Here is a 20,764-nt window from a genome sequence, read left to right as displayed (position 1 = left end):
TTAACAGCAATATGGCATTTTATCTCTTGTGCGAAAGCTTCAATTTTGGTATTCACAATGGATGCAGATGACGATCTGTGCTCTCCATGTGACTCCCTGTGGGTAGTTCAGTATGCTTTTTATTACTCTATGGTCTTAAATGGAGTAATAGAAAAGAGCAAACACCAACAAGTTTTGTAAAATTCAACAAATAAATTATTTCCCTGGAATACAAAGTGAATTTTTTTTTAAACAACTTAAAGTATTGTGAATTAAGTCCCAAATAGTCCAAAAAGTTATATCACTAATCCTAATGAATAAAAAGTTCTAATAAAATTCCAGTGGTGTTCAAAGATCCAGAGCTGAAGGCATTGATGTGCCTGATGTCTTGAATGTACTAATGTACAGCAGCCTGAGGTGTTATGATATACTAAAAAATCTTCCAATTAATCACAATAATATAATCCAAGATGTCTGTCTGAATTACTGTAATTCCAAATTAATGTTTCTGTCCAAGAATATTATTTAAGAGCACATTATATTTCCAGTGAATAAATAACTTGTATAAATAAATTCCACTCAAATGAAATACTGAAAACAATAAGACTGATTTTCTACTTCAGATGTTATTGCAGGAATGAGTAATTTCTAGACAAATAATAAACAACTCAAACTGACCGAGGTCACAGTTAGCATTATCTGGAAATACCATGACTTAATGGCATTTTTCATTCTAGAACATTCCAAGTTGTTTACAAGATAAAATCTGTTACTAAAATTATAACAAGGATGTGGCAAATATCAGGTAGGCTAGGTATTCTAATGGGTGAATTCCAGTATCCTAGACCCAGACCCAAATAAATGTTTGTGTGTGATCTGGATTTTTAATGTAGGTTTATCAATTTTTCAATCATATCACTATGATGTATGCAGTGTGACAGTTTATAGTGATGTCTAGCACAGGGGCATCATGCTGCAGACATGAAGCATCATGTCCCATCCAGTCATATTATCCTGACACCAGGCCAGATGGACAACAGACAACAGACCATTTCACAAGTTCTTCTATGATAAATAGAGATAAACCCATATAAGGCACATGTAAGTCTTTGAGACACTGTTGAATGGTACTCGAGCTATGTCAGTTACAAGCAATATTCTATGTCAAGATATGAAGTTAATTATCAAGAGCCATAACTCTTTTACAAATGGAGTCCATGAGGAAAAACCCATAAAAGCCACATGTACATGATCTAAAAACAAAGCTGACAAGACAAAACTCGTACAAGGCACATAAAGGTCCATAACATACAAAACAAATTGCATCAGTTTATGTTGATGGTTCATGAGCTAGTCATTTATTGTATTGGAGTTGTAATATTAACATAATAAGGGCAATAACTCCATCCTTTAAGAGGCACATCTGCATCTAATAAGTAATTCACATAATAAAAGACAACAAATTACGTACGAGTTACAGAGCTAGTTACAAGCAAAAGCCCATATAGAGCTATTAAGTTAATTGTCACAACTCTACCAAAAATATAGTTGACAAAATAAAATCCATTGAAGACACACTGAGAACTATGAAACAACATGCACATCAAACTGCATCAAAACATCTTGGATGTTTCCTGAGCTAAGCTAGGGTTTGCTGTAGTAGAGATGTGAGACATAAGGAAAAGGGGCAACAACTCCATCAAACTTTGACCTGCAAAAACGCTTTTAAAAGGCACATCTTCATGCAACGGGTAATTCAAAGGCCTCAGAAAAACCACTAGTCTCTTCCTCACTGGGTAAAAATTAAATGTGTTGCGGACAAGTTTACTGCTTACTCATTTGAGTAGATGCAGATTGAAAATAAATCTTTGTGTACATCCCAACATGTGTCAAAGTTCACTGGTGCTTAACATCACACCTGCATCAATCAGTGATTATTTTTTCCAACTCAGCCTATTTGTTGTTAGTACAGAACCTGTTGCAACGGAAATGGTGTTTTTGTTGTCTTTTTTCACGGGTATTTCATGCAAACATGACACTTAAATGAGTCCAAATCATGAAACTAGTATGAAATGAGTGTTTAAAATCATTCCAATATATGGCCACTTATATAAATATACAATATGGGACAAGGGTTGTATATTAAATTGAGACATTGCAGTTTCACACCCATCAACCATGATTTGTTAATGGTATTCATATTTAGTGACATTTTTCTGTATTCTATACATGATTTTAATCTGAAGAAAATTTCCTTTTCAAAAAGCTATAAAATTCATTATTAGTTATGCCTGTCATAAATTAAGAATCAGACTTATCTTTCCACATGTCTAACTCATACAGATGTGTGTTATTTTATTGGGTACATACGTATGTAAGGATTTTTTTTACAGCACCTTAACACAAAAGTGGCTATGTAGTGCCAACAAAAGTATAAAAGAATTATAAATTTATTGCACACAAATTTAGACAGATAAAGCCTTTAAATGAATGTATAAATAAGTACAAGATAAAATATTACACATTAAGATGTTCAAATTCTGTGAAATGTATAAAAAAATAACAGATAGAAGTAACACATGTAAAAGTTTAATCTGATTAAAATTTCTGGTATAAACTGCATTCCTTTAAAAACTCCAGAATTGTCTCTGGTGGTACATCCTCAGACCAATTCACCAAACAGTTCACATCAAAATATATGTTAATCTGGGTAGAAATCTATACAGTCAACAAGAATGTCTTCCACTGGCAGGGTACACACTCCAGTCAAGTTGAACCCTTCTGTGCGAGTTGGTAGGAGTGTCAGCATAATAAGACCTCATCTCTACGATTTGTTTTATATGATGGATACCACTCGCCTATAGTGGGTTTGATGTACTTAGGTTATTTGTGGAGTTTTCATACCACATATCTGTGTATTCCCCTGGGGTGTAAAATTGAGGGTAAAAAAAAAACGTTGGTGTCAGAACTGGGAGTCAAATAAAAAATGTGGGGGTCAAAAATGTACGGACAAATTTTCATATGCCTTTTACTTTTTCAGCTTGAAATAGAATATTGCAACTTGCACAACATACTCTCTCTCTCTCTAAACATACAAATAAATCAACATGCACAATTAACAAACAAATGCATTGTCCATTCAAAGAATAATTTTATTAGTTCATTTTTCTTTTAAAGTCATACTTTTAACAGTCTGCTTATAATCAATATGAAGCAATATTATAGCCCAACACAGTACATACAAGCCAATACAAAAAGCCAAATAAATCTTTTTAACAAAATGGCAATCAAATTACTGCCTTTAATAAAATGTGTACTATCATCATTTCATTTTACTTCGTCCAAGAACATAATTATCCAAATATCAAGGAGGATAATGATTCATCTTCTTTCTAATAAGTTATACTTGAACTTTAAGATCTATCTTTTATTGCAGCAAAGTTAAAAACCAACAAAATCTGCGATGACCCACTGACTTTGTAATCCAAATAACGCATTTGTCTCTGCAAGTTTACTGATTTCTTTGTTGTGAAAGAATGTCTTGGGTTATAATGTGTTCTCCAGATATCTTGTGGCGAACGAGGGCAGATTGTTTAAAATTCTAAAACCCTGTCAAGAAAGGATTATCCACTTTTGCAGTCTTCGCAATCTCGCAATCATAAGTCACACCAGTAATCCTAATGTATGAATACTGTATTCCAGTCATGGGCATTATTTTCTCCCTTTTTCATTAAAGTTAGATCCACAGTTACTCTTTTGTGTTCTGCTTCTTTCACTTTCTTCGCTAATGATTTTTAGTGCGGATGTTTTAATCTGGAGATCACTTTCTAGTGCAACATGCATTGAGATTAAACATCTAGATGACAGCTTGCTGAGCTCGATGGAAATCGCGTGAGACCTCATGAGATTAGGGAAGCTACTCCGACATAACATTGCCTATGCTAGTCTTGTTCATTGTTTCGAATGTTCCCTGCATTGCACTCTGCTATACGAATAGAGGAACGCAAGGTAAGGAACAAACAAAGCGGGGAACCAGTCAATGCATATGCTCGAAGTATATACGATGCCATTCATTGTCCAATGCATTGGGTACTAAATAAATCCTGATCACATTATGAAAATCCTTTGCGTCAAAAAAAAAGCACGGCAACAAAATGTGTGCATCAATTTTCTCCAGCGTGCGTCCCTGACACGCAAATGTGCATCAAGGGAAACACTGACATATTCTGCCAAACATGTTGTTGTTGTTGCTGTGGGGTTTAACGCCATTTTTCAGCACAAAATAGGCTATGCATGGCGGCCAGTATTAATGGTGGAGGAAGAACCCAGGAAAACCCCGGAAAGAACCACCGACCCATGAGAAGCTACTGGCAAGTTTTCTCACATACCCACATTGGCCGAATCCTAGACTCGAACCCACGCAGATGGCAGTAATCTGTAATGGAGAGCGCTTTAGATCACTGAGCCACTTGCCAAACATGACAAACATCCTGATTTACATCATATTTAAAGTCAGGGAAAGCTCTAAGTCCTGTACTCTCATCACAACCATAATTATGTCTGATATAATAATACAATGAAATTGACGAGGATTAAAGGCAATTATTGACAAAATCAGTCTTCTACTTAAAGAACATGATCCAACAGTATCTAACTTCAGGAGACTTTCTTGACGGATTACAAAAGAGTTCCTTTTAGAAACTTTACTACATACAGCAACTTTTCAAGAAACACCGATAAGGCTGCTGCAGGAGTGCCCATCATCATAATAATAATAAAACTCCTGACAAACTGATCTCAGTGCTACTATACAGGCTGTAGCCCTAAAAGCACTCCTGCCAACCAATCTGACCTTGATCATCTTAGTGAACAGTTGCCAGTGCTTTTGTTTTGCTTGATGACTTTAATGGCCACCATACTATTCAGGCTGTAAAGATATAAATAAAAGAGGGAAGAAGATAGAAGACTTGCTTTCAAAACAGAATGTTTGCCATTTTTAATGATGAGACACATACAAACCTGCATCCTGCTGCAGGATCCTACCCCTTGTTAGATCTCACTATGTGCAGTCCTTCTCTTTTACTTGAAATCTCTTACAAAGTTAGTGATGATCCATATGGTTGTGACCACTTCCTGCTGCATCTTACAAGTAATAATTCCCAAACCTCAACAGCTCAGGCAGAGATGGAAACTGAACAAGACACTCTGGAAAATGTTTAAATCCCTTTTTGAGTCAAAACTGACAGCAGATTGTGTTGACAATGTAGTTAATCCAATACCCCTATTTACAAGGACACTTCAGGATGTTGCTGGGTACGCAGTACCAAAACCTTCACTGATTCCTAAACATGTCAACATGCCAAGATGCAATCAGGGAATGGAAAAATGTCCTTTGACATTTCAATGCCAATTAAACAACCAAAAATCTGAATACATACTGTATATACTGAGCTAAAAATCTGTCAAGGCATTAGAGAGAGAAAGAGAAAAAAATGGAAATCTATGACTCTTGGTTGAACTCTCACTCCTCCATTAAATCAGCATGGAATACGGTATCCCTGGCAACAATAAAAGTAGCTGTATAAAGCATTTTTAAAAATTGGATGAAACGGTCATAACCAGAAATCACAAATACTTTGGCTGAAACATTCTCTAAGAAAATTATTCTGAAAACATCTGCTGCCTCAAAATGCTGAAGATTACAATAAACTCTGTGAGAATTACAACATTCTCTTAGCTCTTCAGCAAGACCAGATGATATCCACTATCAACTTCTGAAACACTTACCTGATACCACCCTAAAAACACTGCCAAACATTTTCAGTAAAATTTGGGAATCTGGCAACCTCCCAGAATCTTGGCAAGAAGCAACAGTTATCCTGATACCCAAATCTGGAAAGGACCAAAAAAAACCTTACATCTATCATCACAAAGCATTAACAAGATGTATTTGCAAAACCATGGAACAGATGATAAAAAATAAATTACTCTGGTATCTTGAATCTACAACCTTCTATCAGATGTTCAATGTGAATTCAGATGCCACAGAAGCACAACAAATCATCTTGTCAGACCTGAAGCATTTATCTGAGGTGCTTTCCAATAAAAAGATCTAATAGTTTAACATCTTTTTTTATCTGGAGAAAGATTACAACACCACATGGAAGTATGGCATAATGAATGACCCATTCAACCAAGGTCTAAGGCTGTCTGCATAACTTAATTTCCAATTTTCTGAAAGATAGAAACTTCAGACTTAAGGTAGGTAGAACCTTTCTGAAAGCTATCCTCTGGAAATGGATGTACTTAAAGGCAGCATACTGTCAGTCACCCTGTTCAACCTCAAAATTCAATAGCATAGTGAAATGCCTTCTTCAAGGAACTGACTGTCCACTGTATGTCAATGACGTTTTGATCTTCTAAAGATCAAAAGTATGCATACTAATGAACACCTGCTAAAGATGAGCAGCATCACAAAAATCAGAAAATGGCAGAAGAAAACAGGTTCAAACTTTGGATCTAAAAAACAAACTGTTTGCATTTCTGCTGATTACATTGTATTCATGATGACCCAAAGCTCCATCTTGACATTTTTCTTATTCCTGCTGTGGAGGAGAGCACATCCTTAGGACTATTTTCGACCATAAACAATTTCTTCTTAGACACTCTGGGTGCAGTTTGAACTTTCCCTTAAAAAAACCCTCTGTTTGGAGGTAAATGAACTGTCACTTTACCTCCGACAAATGAAACTGGCTCTTAAGTATTCTACCAAACTATCTTCTAATCGATCTAATCCTGAGCGATATGAGGTGGTGATACCAAACTATCTTCTAATCGATCTAACCCTGAGCGATATGATGTACTGATACTAAACTATCTTCAATCAATCTAACCCCGAGTGATATGATGTAGTGATACCAAACTATCTTCTAATCGATCTAACCCTGAGTGATATGATGTTGTGATACCAAACTATCTTCTAATCAATCTAACCCTGAGCGATATGATGTGTTGATACCAAACTATCTTCTAATCGATCTAACCCCGAATGATGAGGTGGTGATACCAAACTATATTCTAGCCAATCTAACCCTGAGTGATATGATGTAGTGATACCAAACTATCTTCTAACCGATCTAACTGTGCATGTAATATAGTGATATGATGTAGCTATACCAATATGATGTTGTGATAACAAACTATCTTCAAATCAATCTAACCCCGAGTGATATGATGTAGTGATACCAAACTATCTTCAAATGAATCTAACCCTGAGTGATATGATGCAGTGATACCAAACTATCTTCTAATTGATCTAACCCTGCATGTAACACAATGATATGATGTAGTGATACCAAACTATCTTCTAATCAATCTAACCCTGAGTGATATGATGTAGTGATACCAAACTATCTTCTAATTGATCTAACCTTGCATGTAACAGAGTGATATGATGTAGTGATTCCAAACTATCTTCTAATCAATCTAACCCTGAGTGATATGATGTAGTGATACCAAACTATCTTCTAACCAATCTAACCCTGAGTGATATGATGTAGTGATACCAAACTATTTTCTAACCAATCTAACCCTGAGTGATATGATGTAGTGATACCAAACTATCTTCTAATCAATCTAACCCTGAGTGATATGATGTAGTGATACCAAACTATCTTCTAATCAATCTAACCCTGAGTGATATGACGTAGTGATACCAAACTATCTTCTAACCAATCTAACCCTGAGTGATATGATGCAGTGATACCAAACTATCTTCTAATCAATCTAACCCTGAGTGATATGATGTAGTGATACCAAACTATCTTCTAATCAATCTAACCCTGAGTGATATGATGTAGTGATACCAAACTATCTTCTAATCAATCTAACCCTGAGTGATATGATGCAGTGATACCAAACTATCTTCTAACCAATCTAACCCTGAGTGATATGATGTAGTTATACCAAACTATCTTCAAATCAATCTAACCCTGAGTGATATGATGCAGTGATACCAACTATATTCTAATTGATCTAACCCTGCATGTAACAGAGTGATATGATGTAGTGACACCAAACTATCATCTAATCAATCTAACCCTGAGTGATATGATGCAGTGATACCAAACTATTTTCTAATCAATCTAACCCTGAGTGATATGATGCAGTGATACCAAACTATCTTCTAATCAATCTAACCCTGAGTGATATGACGTAGTGATACCAAACTATGTTCTAACCAATCTAACCCTGAGTGATATGATGCAGTGATACCAAACTATCTTTTAATCGATCTAACCCTGAGTGATATGATGCAGTGATACCAAACTATCTTCAAATCAATCTAACCCTGAGTGATATGATGCAGTGGTACCAAACTATCTTCTAATCAATCTAACCCTGAGTGATATGATGCAGTGATACCAACTATATTCTAATCGATCTAACCCTGCATGTAACATAGTGATATGATGTAGTGATACCAAACTATCTTCTAATCGATCTAACCCTAAGTGATATGATGAAGGGATACCAAACTATCTTCCAATCGACCTAACCCTGCATATAACAGTGATATGATATAGTGATACCAAACTATCTTCGAATCAATCTAACTCTGCATATAACATAGTGATATGATGTAGTTTTTAGGCCAAAATACCAAACTTTGTACATTCAGAAACCAAATTTCATTCTACCTTTTGGCATAAAAATCAACAGCAAAAACCATGTTGGAAATATTGCAAAATTCTGTATTCCCAAATCACTACCAAGGTTATCAACACCTCCTAACAATAATGTTTGACCTTTGTGAATTCAAAAAGTCTTCAACAAATCCTCTACTTTTTCAGAGTATTTTCAATGAGATCAGAGACTTGTATTCTAGCCATACATACGTGTATGCAGACAGTTCAAAAGAAGAAGTCAAAGCTGGAGCTGCCATAATGACATTGCATGGCACAATCTCAATCTGATTACTGGATAAAGCCTCAATTCTGAGTGCAGAAATTATGGCCATACTGAAAACTTTGACCTACATTGAAACTTCTGAAATACAAATCATATCTGTTCAGATTCCCTTTCCAAATGAACGTCTTGCAAAATCTTAAATTTTACAACCTATTAATATCCCAGAAAAACATGACATTTTCATCCAGTCTGAGAAAAGTCTTCTGTAATGTTGGCTGCCTAGTCATACTGGCATAAAGGCAATGAAAGGACAGATAAAGCAACCAAAGCTGCACTGCAGTCACCCATTTCGATATGGAAGATTCCATGCACTGACTTCATATCTTGTTGAAAAGCAAAGCTTCCCCCCCCCCATTAAAATGGCACAACCATTACTAAATATTCTCAAAATAAATGTGAAAACCATTAAGAAATTGAGGGCTAGGTGTGACACTGCAAAGTCCTGATTTATAAACATTGTCTCCTCTTTATATTTATTATATGTTAATTCAAGGGGTTATGTATTAGAATGGTTTTAAACTCACTGTCTTCACTCTGAACACAATATTTTCATGTCTAAGACACGTTTCAGTATCAAGCTCACAATGGGTGCTTGTGGTAATTTAGTATGGGTGTACATAGTGTAGTGGACAAGTGCACCATGCTGAGTCAAGTGATGACAGGGATTTTCCCATAACCCTGAATGCGCATCCATAAAGAATCCAATTAAGGGCTTCAAAGCAATGCTAGTTACAATAAATGTGAAAGGATGGTTGGAAAAAAATACTAATGGACAGGCAGAAAGATGATTGTTAGGTCTCCTGTATATTAGCATGGGACCATAAAAAGTATGTTAAATGTCATATTTTGTTCATTAATATACATTGGTCTCGCTCTTGAAAGCCCCCTCTCTCCCCCAGCCAGTGGCCACCCACTTTATACAGCCAGAAACTCGTGGCACTGACAAGACTGTGTTTAAAAGTAATCCTCAAGGACAGTCATCCCTCTAACATTGCCAGCAGCTGGCATATTAGTGCAAAATCTGTCAAATAATATTGCTGCAAGCAGCTACATAATGTTGTTTACAGATCTCACTAACATTTGCTGATTTCTTAATTCAATATTGACATTTATTCCAACAAGCTGATAAAGTAACTTTAATCCAATCCGTGAATTAAGTAATCTAATTATCCTTACTGATGTTTGTTTCTTAGATTTTGTCTCTTTGATAATTACAGGCTATTATCACCACTGATAAATATCAAAATGACAAAAGCCAACTGCTGAGAAACAACGTTCAGTTTAAGTCAGCTTGACATCCAGTCACCAGAGAATAAAATGGTATGTTAATGTTAGCTGGTGTGGCTTTTTTTCATAGATAATAACATCTACTTAAAAGTGTACCAGACTATAAAAAAAAGTTGTTCATGACACAAGCGTACTTCCTTTGCAAACACCGAGCATCTAAATAATAGCTACAAACTGCAAATCAAGAATAAGTTTTTGCAAAAAATGCATAATGTCCTCAGACATCAGTTCAGAATAAAAAGTGCAAGCAATTTGACTAAATGAATAGATGGAAAGGTCTCTGAATCAAGGTTGAGAAATCCAGTGTCATAAAGAGGGTCAATAAACAAAAAATATCATCAATAAACATTCTACTGCAATAAGTGGGAAAACAGAATCAGCGACCAGGGATAGTTACAGCAAAATAGATGTTTCTGCTCAGACTTTACTGACAAGGTAGTTTTGCAGCAAAATTGATGATTATTCGTTATTATTTTAAATTACATTAAGTTTTACCACTGAAATCCATAAAGTGATAACATTCCTGTGATTTCTAAATGAATGCTGAATACTGAAAAATTTGTTGTTGTTGTTGTTGTAGGGTTTAAAGCCATTTTTCAGCACACCATAGGATATATATGGCGGCCAGTATAAATGGTGGAGGAAGAACTCAGGAAAACCCCGGAAAGAACCACTGACCCATGAGAAGCTAATGGCAAGCTTTCTCACATACCCACGTTAGCTGAATCCAAGACTCAAACCCACACAGACTGAGGTGAGATGGCAGTGATCCATAATGGAAAGCGCTTCAGACCACTCCTGAAAAATTTGTAATGCCTTTCATACTTTATAAGTAGTTATTACTCACGTCACTTAATTACAACCCACTGATTAACAATCATTACTTAATGATCCTTCTGTCCTGCCTACCTTGCATTTAAGAACATACACAATGGGAGCAAAGGTTTCTGTGTGAACAATAGGAGCATCGTGTGCAAGTCCAGTCACTATGGTCGGCTCCACATAGTTCCCAGGATTATCAATCACCTGAAAAGAGAAAAAAGAAGATACAAAATTACAATCTCTATTATTGTAAAAGGTATACATCATGATGCTGATGAAACTGAAAAGGAGTAGTGGCAATTGTGAAAAGGAGGATTTATGTCAGTAGTAAAGTTTTCTGGGTACAGCCAAATTTTACATGGTCTGGAAATGAGTATGACGACTTGCTGCACCCTCATTACGGCTGGTTGGTATTCTAATAGCTATGTACAATGCAATCCAACTATGGTCTGTATATTTAATGCAATCGTTGTCAAGGACATCCAGAGCACGGGACTCTGCATTGAAAACTACCCAACAGTTAGTGGATTTCTATGTATTCAGAAAGGTTTGGTAGTAAAATTCACTGCAAAAGCAAACTGGGGGTGTCAAAAATTACTATCGACAATATTGCAAACTACCAAATAATAAGCAGACATTTATAACAAAACAATTTTGTTAAATTTTACATTTCAAAAGGGGAAATGGAGAAAAAAAGCTTTATTATTTTTCTCCAACATTATCAAGATCACACATCACAGATGTGTTGCGATAGGGTGGTGACAGACTGATCTTATCTTCTCCTTTTCTCTTGCATTGCTTCTTCTTGAATAGCTCGATAAGGTTACATTTTCATGGCATCATCAGGCATCTCAATGTCCACATAATGACTGTTTTAGTCTTTAAGATGTACGGATGCAATGAGCACAAATGATTACACTTAACGAACAACAAGAGTCTTTGACAGGAAACCTATATAAATAATACAGAAAAAAATTACTGTATTTTCATGCATGTACCCAATCCACAATTATAACCCACACATGCAGAAATTCACTGATTGTCTAAAAAAATTCTTCAATATCCCCCATCCACAGTATACTCCATCAATAGTATACCCCATCCACAGTATGCTCCATCAATAGTATACCCCATCCACAGTATGCTCCATCAATAGTATACCCCATCCACAGTATGCTCCATCAATAGTATACCCCATCCACAGTATGCTCCATCAATAGTATACCCCATCCACAGTATGCTCCATCAATAGTATACCCCATCCACAGTATGCTCCATCAATAGTATACCCCATCCACAGTATACTCCATCAATAGTATACCCCATCCACAGTATGCTCCATCAATAGTATACCCCATCCACAGCATACTCCATCAATAGTATACCCCATCCAAACCCTAATATAATCTCACATGAACCAACCATTTGCACTAACAGGCACATCACAATACACCAAAATCTGGACACCAGGTGGAAACCTGTTCCAGTGCCAGGTCATACATTTTATACTTTGTTACTAACTCACATGATATCATAAGATGTAATATATCTACCAGAGGGTCTATCAGTGCTCAAAAAATCTGATAGCCCAATGCCTGGGGCCCCTCTAATTTTGGATTGGGCATATCCTGTATTCTCAGTGAGATGCCCATCGAGCTTGTTGAAAAAATTCAAATTTGCATGAGGAAACTTTGATCATGCTGATGAAATGTGTAAATGTATTTTCAAGATGTTGACATGCCTTCCATTAAACAGAACAATCTAAATCAGATCACCACTGTCCTACGTGAAACTGAGATCTGATTTTAATCAAACTGAAGCATAGCATGGTGTCATGGTGTCCAAACCCCTGACATGGTTGTGTTTCGAGGAAACACAATTTTCAGTAATCTGCAAAACAAAAACAAAAAAACCAACAAAAAAAAAAAACACTTTCAGAATATGCCTGTTACATGTAGCATGTATAAACATTAAACAGTCATGATTGGAGCTAACGTAAAACTATCCCTTGGGCACTTTAAATAGTGGCTATTAAAGACAAATAGGTCAGGTATAACCATCATTTCACATATTAATTAAATGGCTGACAATAGCTTGTGAGATGTGTTTGATGGCTGCAGTGGGTGAGCCCATTGTGCTAATTTGCATAGGTAGGATCAGGAAGTGGAACAACCTATTATAGGTAAATCAAAGAGATACCAGATGCATGTAGAAGAACAAAAGTTATGACACATCATTGCCTTGAGTGAGAATATTTAAGCCATATGTATTATATTTGTGACAAGTCTGTGAACAGCGGCAAAGTCTCTTTGAAGCTGGATTTTAGTGCATAATAGTGTTCGAGTGTAATTCGTTTTTAAAGCTGATTTAGGAAGCAATTAACTAACAGCAATGCTCAAAAAAAAGTAATAATTCAGAACTCTTGCTTGACAGAGTTACATTTTGTGAAGTACACATGCAAGTAAAAACAAAGATAAGGGGGAGGGGCTTTTAATTCTTTACATACTGCAAACAACACATCAATTCTTTTTGTTATAGTCTTACTTCTGTAAAACATAAACAAACTTTTAGAATCATTACCATGCAATTATTCAAAAATTATATCTGTAAAAATTTAGAATAGGTTCAAGTCGACCAGCTGTGTGAAAAAAGAACCTATATGGCCTGCCAACCAACATACCTCACATGGGGGGTGGGGGGTATATAAAATCCTGTATAATCAGCAGGATATATATGTGAAAATATGGTATGTGCTATAAATAAAAAGGTACCTTTCCACCACACTCAATTTTTCCTCCCTGTTTGACAGCAGCTTCAACTGCCTTCTTGTATAGTTCCACTCCATTTCGAGTGTGCATTGGTCCATACAACACTCCCTCTAAAATAAAATAAAATCATTTAAGAAAGTCTATAAGAACTGAACTACAGACCCCAAATATTCTAGTACTAGTTAGCAATATTACCTAGATTACGGAAACTAAAAGAAATAAAACAAATAGTGCAATAAATTGAAAATGAACTGGAGGAGTGGTAAGCAACACATGTTCACATAAATATACACAAATCTCCCCACTTCAAGTCATCACCTCATGATGAGGATAAAATCTTCCCACGTCAAGCCATCACCTCATGATAGGGATAAGTCTACAGAAAGGTTCAGCAAATAATCCACATAAATATACACAAATCTCCCCACTTCAAGCCATCACCTCATGATGGGGATAAAATCTCCCCACTTCAAGCCATCACCTCATGATGGGGATAAAATCTCCCCACTTCAAGCCATCACCTCATGATGGGGATAAGTCTACAGTAAGATACAGCAAATAACCCTTTCATGAAATAGTAGAAAGTAAAATGATTGGTCAAATTCACATCTGAAGATGATCAGCATCATATAGAGTATGTTTCACAGTAATCACACTAACTGCAAGAATAGCAGAAAGCTTGCCAGTAGCTTCTCGAGGGTCAGTGGTTCTTTCCGGGGTTTTCCCGGGTTCTTCCTCCACCATTAATACTGGCCGCCATGTATAGCCTATCGTATGCTGAAAAATGGCGTTAAACCCCACAACAACAACAACAACAAGAAGAATAGCAATAGCGTAAATTTCCTGCATTTAGTCAATTTTGTTTTAGTACAGGTTTATGCAAGGGTTGCTGAGCTTTAAGTGGTTACAATAAACATCCCATGTGAAAATTGTCATAGGCAATAACACTATTCAAAATGGAGTTGACACAACAAAATTTTCCCATAAATGGCACATACAAGGCTATGAGACAATGTACACACCAACTGCATCACATTGTTGAATCGTCCCTGAGCTATGCTGCTTACAAGGCTATGAGACAATGTAAACACCAACTGCATCACGTTGTTGAATGGTCCCTGAGCTATGCTGCTTACAAGGCTATGAGACAATGTACACACCAATTGCATCACATTGTTGAATGGTCCCTGAGTTATACTGCTTACAAGGCTATGAGACAATGTACACACCAATTGCACCACATTGCTGAATGGTCCCTGAGCTATGCTGCTTACAAGGCTCTGCTGCAGAGCTGTTAAACTGATGGAAAAAGTGTAATAACGTATATCAAAACTGAATATGAAATTACGAAACCTTCACAAGTAGCTTCACACCATTTTAGGAAACACTCAAAGTCAAGGATGTACCCTCTCATCTTTGAAGCTACCTTACCAAAATAAAGCTACATAACTAACATTTATACAATTTTATACTGAACAAAACCAGAGATATTTCGGGGCCCCGAGTGGCCGTGTGGTCTAAAGCGCTCTCCGTTATGGATCACTGCCATCTCACCTGTCTGTGTGGGTTTGAGTCTCGGATTCAGCCAATATGGGTATGTGAGAAAGCTTGCCAGTGGCTTCTTGTGGGTCAGTGGTTCTTTCCGGGGGGTTTTCCCAGGTTCTTCCTCCACCATTAAATACTGGCCGCCATATATAGCCTATCGTGTGCTGAAAAATGGTGTTAAACCCTACAACAACAACAACAACCAGAGATATTTCACAGATAAGGTGGTGAAAATTAACTACCATATATAACTTTAATGATGAGGATAGTGGATAATGAATGGACAAATTTCCCACAAAATCATTCACCATGAAAATTAAGGTATACACATAAAAAAGAGCATAAAGAAAATGGGAAAACTTTTTGTTTTGTAGACTAAAATATCATTTTGAACCTGACAAGCAGAAATGTGTATCCGCATTTAAATCTTACCCTAAAGAACCAACATGAAATCATGCATTCTTGACACTAATGTAAATAATGAAGGAAAAACATGGAGATAAAGTAGGCATGCATCTTCAATCAAGAATTTACCCCATGTCCAATCACATCAAATGTTAAGTGCAACCAAAGAACACATTTATACAAAACTAGTATTTCACCTGTTGGGAAGCATCCAATTGCATGCAAAGGTTGCAGAACTATGTTGGTTACTGGCAACATTCCATGTGAAGATGGTAAATTAATTGCCATGCTGGTTACAGGCAACATTCCATATGAAGATGTTAAGTAAATTGTTATGCTGGTTACCAGCAACATTCCATTTGAAGATGGTAAATTAATTGGCATGTTGGTTACCGGCAACATTCCATGTGAAGATGTTAAGTAAATTGTTATTTTGTTTACAGGAAACATTCCATGTGAAGATGTTAAGTAAATTGTTATGATGTTTACAGGCAACATTCCATGTGAAGATGTTAAGTAAATTGTTATGCTGGCTACCAGCAACATTCCATGTGAAGATGGTAAATTAATTGCCATGCTGGTTACAGCCAACATTCCATGTGAAGATGTTAAGTAAGTTGTTATGCTGGTTACAGGCAACATTCCATGTGAAGATGTTAAGTAAATTGTTATGCTGGTTACAGGCAAGATTTCATGTGAAGATGTTAAGTAAATTGTTATGCTGGTCACAAGCAACATACCAGGTTAAGTTAATTGTCAAGGACCATAACTCTATCCAGAATAGAGCAGGTGAAACGAAAGCCACATTTAAGTCAAAGCATAATCCAAATTGCATCAGAATTGCATGTTGGGGGGTTATTTAACTATTCTAGTTCCATATCTGCTGTAACACTGATTGAAAATTGGTAATAACTACATCATAACTGAATCTGAAAAGATGAAACCTTTAAAAGGTTTATCTACATGTAATGTGTAATTCACATAATTTGGTATCCATTTATGTGTAATTGCTGCTGAGCTATGCTGCTTATAAGATGTGTGAATGTACTGTCAGATGGCTGAAGTGATTACTACAGGGCTCACAAATCTCAATGTGGGGCTTAGTAATTGGATATGTGGTTGTATAAAAATAATAAATAAAGAACTGTTATCCACAAATTCCATCTGAATTATAAGGCCTACAATCATTAAAAAAGTATGCTGCAGACAAATTAACCATGTACAATGACATGTTATATCCATGATCAATCTTGTATCTGTGTTTTTGAAATGCAATTCAGCATATGCCTACTCGCATTATCAAATAAAATTAAATACACGCACCATCAAATAAAACTAAACAAAACCATGTGTATAGTCTTCAGGTACAAATGAACTTGTCTACTTCTAAATTGTCTCTGGGTTTAATCAACCAACATTTAAAAGGGGAGCCCCAGGTGGCCAAGTGGTCTCAGGTGCTCACCTTTATAGATCACTGGCATCTCACCTCTTTCTGCACAGGTTCAAGTCTCAGCTGAGTCAACATGTGTATGACAGAATGCTGGCCATTAACTTCCCATGAGTTTATGGTTCTTCCCAGGGTTTTCCCCGGTTCTTCCACCCCCTAAATATACTGGCCACCCTGTATAGCCAACCATATGCTGAAAAATAGCATTTAACCTGCCAAATGAAACCAATATCTAAGAGATTTTGATTGAGAAAAGTGCATCTTGTATGGAGTTTGCACAAATTATATGTAAGAACTGACTTACCACTTATAATTAAATGTAGAATTCTTTGTTTAATTACTAGCCATCTTATATGTAATATGGTATTATCTGTCACTAAGCTCTAAGTAACTGATTAGCTAGGGCTATTCCAGTAAAACATGCTTGGAACCCAGGAAGGCACTTTCAACATGAAGTAGTCAGCTAGGGCTATTCCAGTGAAACATGCTTGGAACCCAGGAAGGCACTTTTAACATGAAGTAGTCAGCTAGAGCTGTTCCAGTAAAACATGCTTGGGACCCAAGGAAGGCACTTTCAACATTAAGTAGTCAGCTAGGGCTATTCCAGTAAAACATGCTTGGGACCCAAGGAAGGCACTTTCAACATAAAGTAGTCAGCTAGAGCTGTTCCAGTAAAACATGCTTGGGACCCAAGGAAGGCACTTTCAACATAAAGTAGTCAGCTAGGGCTGTTCCAGTAAAACATGCTTGGGACCCAAGGAAGGCACTTTCAGCATGAAGTAGTCAGCTAGGGCTGTTCCAGTAAAACATGCTTGGGACCCAAGGAAGGCACTTTCAGCATGAAGTAGTCAGCTAGGGCTGTTCCAGTAAAACATGCTTGGGACCCAAGGAAGGCACTTTCAGCATAAAGTAGTTAGCTAGGGCTGTTCCAGTAAAATATGCTTGGGACCCAAGGAAGGCACTTTCATCATAAAATAGACAGCTAGGGCTGTTCCAGTAAAACATGCCTGGGACCCAAGGAAGGCACTTTCAGCATAAAGTAGTTAGCTAGGGCTGTTCCAGTAAGACATGCTTGGGACCCATGCTTGGCCCTAGCTAATCAGTTACTTAGAGCTTAGTGACAAATAATACCATATTACATATAAGATGGAAGGCACTTTCAGCATAGGGCTGTAGCAGTAAAACATGCTTGAGACCCAAGGAAGGCACTTTCAGCATAAAGTAGTCAGCTAGGGCTGTTCCAGTAAAACATGCTTGAGACCCAAGGAAGGCATTTTCAACATGAAGTAGTCAGCTAGGGCTGGTCCAGTAAAACATGCTTGAGACCCAAGGAAGGCATTTTCAACATGTAGTAGTCAGCTAGGGCTGTTCCAGTAAAATATGCTTGGGACCCAAGGAAGGCACTTTCAGCATAAAGTAGTCAGCTAGGGCTGTTCCAGTAAAACATGCTTGAGACCCAAGGAAGGCATTTTCAACATGAAGTAGTCAGCTAGGGCTGTTCCAGTAAAACATGCTTGAGACCCAAGGAAGGCATTTTCAACATGAAGTAGTCAGCTAGGGCTGTTCCAGTAAAACATGCTTGAGACCCAAGGAAGGCATTTTCAACATGAAGTAGTCAGCTAGGGCTGTTCCAGTAAAACATGCTTGAGACCCAAGGAAGGCACTTTCAGCATAAAGTTGTCAGCTAGGGCTGTTCCAGTAAAACATGCTTGAGACCCAAGGAAGGCATTTTCAACATGAAGTAGTCACCCATAGATGCAATTCAAAATTTTGTTCTGTTTTCATCTGAAGCCTTGGAGTAATCTGAGTACCCTGGTATAAATTGGAAAAAACTGCCTTCCCTGGGGGACCCCACTAGTGGCCTAGTGGTTATAGCATCCACCTCAGAAGCTGGAGGTCGCAGATTTGAACCCCGACTGAATCATATCAAAGACTTATAAAAATGGCACTAGCAGCTACCTCGCTTGGTGCTCAGCATTAAGATGTTAGTGTTAGTGCTGGTCAGCCTGGTGCCAGAACAATATGTCTGGGTGGGGCATTATGCTTTATGTCTGTGGTATGATGCCCCAGTTCCAGACATCACTATAAACTGTCTCACTGCAGACATTGTAGTGATATGACTAAAAAAATTGTTAAAGCTATGTTAAAAATCCAAAGTGTGCACACATGCATGCATGCACACACACACACACACAATGAACAGTACTTTGAAATAATCTGAATAAACTCCCTCACTCACTGGTGACAATAGCTGAGATATGCACATTTTTATTTTAGGCTACATACGCCAGAGTTTAAAGGCCAGATATTCCCTCTAAAAGATTACATGTGATATACTTTAAAATCTTTCAAAGCAAATTTATAAACTCTGGAGTGTCTGCCAAGACCAAAAAGATTTTTCATTTTGATATATTAATACTTAAATATCATCTTAGAAAAGAGGTTTTTCCAAATCAATAATTTTGTCATTGCCTAACACTTGGATTAAACAAATAGAGAAAATTAACAGAACTTTCTGAAATGTTTTTAACTTTGACAACTAGTTGTTGTTGTTGTTGTGGGGTTTAATGCCATTTTTCAGCACACGATAGGCTATACATGGCAGCCAGTATTAATGGTGGAGGAAGAACCTGGGAAAACCCCGGAAAGAACCACCGACCCACAAGAAGCTACTGGCAAGCTTTCTCAATTACCCACATTGGCCGAATCCAAGACTCGAACCCACGCAGACAGAGGTGAGATGGCAGTGATCCGTAATGGAAAGCGCTTTAGACCACTCAGCCACTCAGGGCCCCTTGACAACTAGTTTTAACACTTCTGCTTAAGTTCATGAAACATAGCAAAATGACATTCATTTGAAAAAACAACAAGCTAGATTCCTTTTTATCCATGACTAAAGGCAGACATATTGGTATTCCAAAAAGACTTACCATTAAGAGGGTCACCAATCCTAAGTTGACCATAGGCCTTCTTCAGTCTCTGAACAACATCATCATGCACTTTTTCATGAAGTATCTGCAAGAAAACAAACTAGAAATGTGTTCGTGGATGCCCCACCCTAATGCCTAAAAACTGACTTCAACATAAAACGGAACAAAGTTGTGAAAGACAGAAACATTTAACACTACATGCCCAACAACGGTCATGGTGGAGATAAAGAAGTTTTTATGATAAACGAATTTAAAAGTATTATCAAACATGCCCTACAGTCATCAAAACATCTTATCCGAAAAACTGACCTTTAAATCAAAACTCAAAAAAATCAGAATTCAAATAAAGTGTCAAAACTCCAAAAATCAAGAGAAAAACTATGTGTACAAACTCCACAAATCTGAACCCAAACTAAGTGTCAAAATTTCAAAATTCAGATTTCAAAGTAAATTTCCTTCAGCATAACAGTAAATAGATGTCTGTCACAAAACAAAAAACAAACATGACAGCTCGATATACTATTTTCTCCTCTCCGAATCAGACTGTCAAAAATGAAGTAATTTTTTTTCATTTCAAGACTAAAGCACACATTTTTTCCATATTTTCTGAA

General features: G+C 36.9%; 1 protein-coding gene across 1 annotated transcript in view; it reads right to left on the bottom strand.

The window, feature by feature from the left end:
• The window catches only part of LOC149801545 (alpha-aminoadipic semialdehyde dehydrogenase-like), a 144,645-nt gene that overhangs the window by 28,661 nt on the left and 95,220 nt on the right, over positions 1-20,764 (bottom strand). Inside the window, exons 13-15 of the mRNA XM_089955745.1 lie at positions 20,154-20,238; positions 13,830-13,936; positions 11,146-11,262 (exon numbers count right to left, since the gene is read on the bottom strand). Of these exons, the coding sequence (XP_089811871.1) occupies positions 11,146-11,262; positions 13,830-13,936; positions 20,154-20,238 (309 nt within the window). The remainder of the gene's footprint in view (positions 1-11,145; positions 11,263-13,829; positions 13,937-20,153; positions 20,239-20,764) is intronic.

Source organism: Sinohyriopsis cumingii, chromosome 4 (genome assembly GCF_028554795.1).
Source record: "Sinohyriopsis cumingii isolate HCF-2022 chromosome 4, ASM2855479v2, whole genome shotgun sequence".
NCBI classification, from domain to species: Eukaryota; Metazoa; Mollusca; class Bivalvia; order Unionida; family Unionidae; genus Sinohyriopsis; species Sinohyriopsis cumingii.
This window is presented reverse-complemented; position numbering and strand designations above follow the sequence as displayed.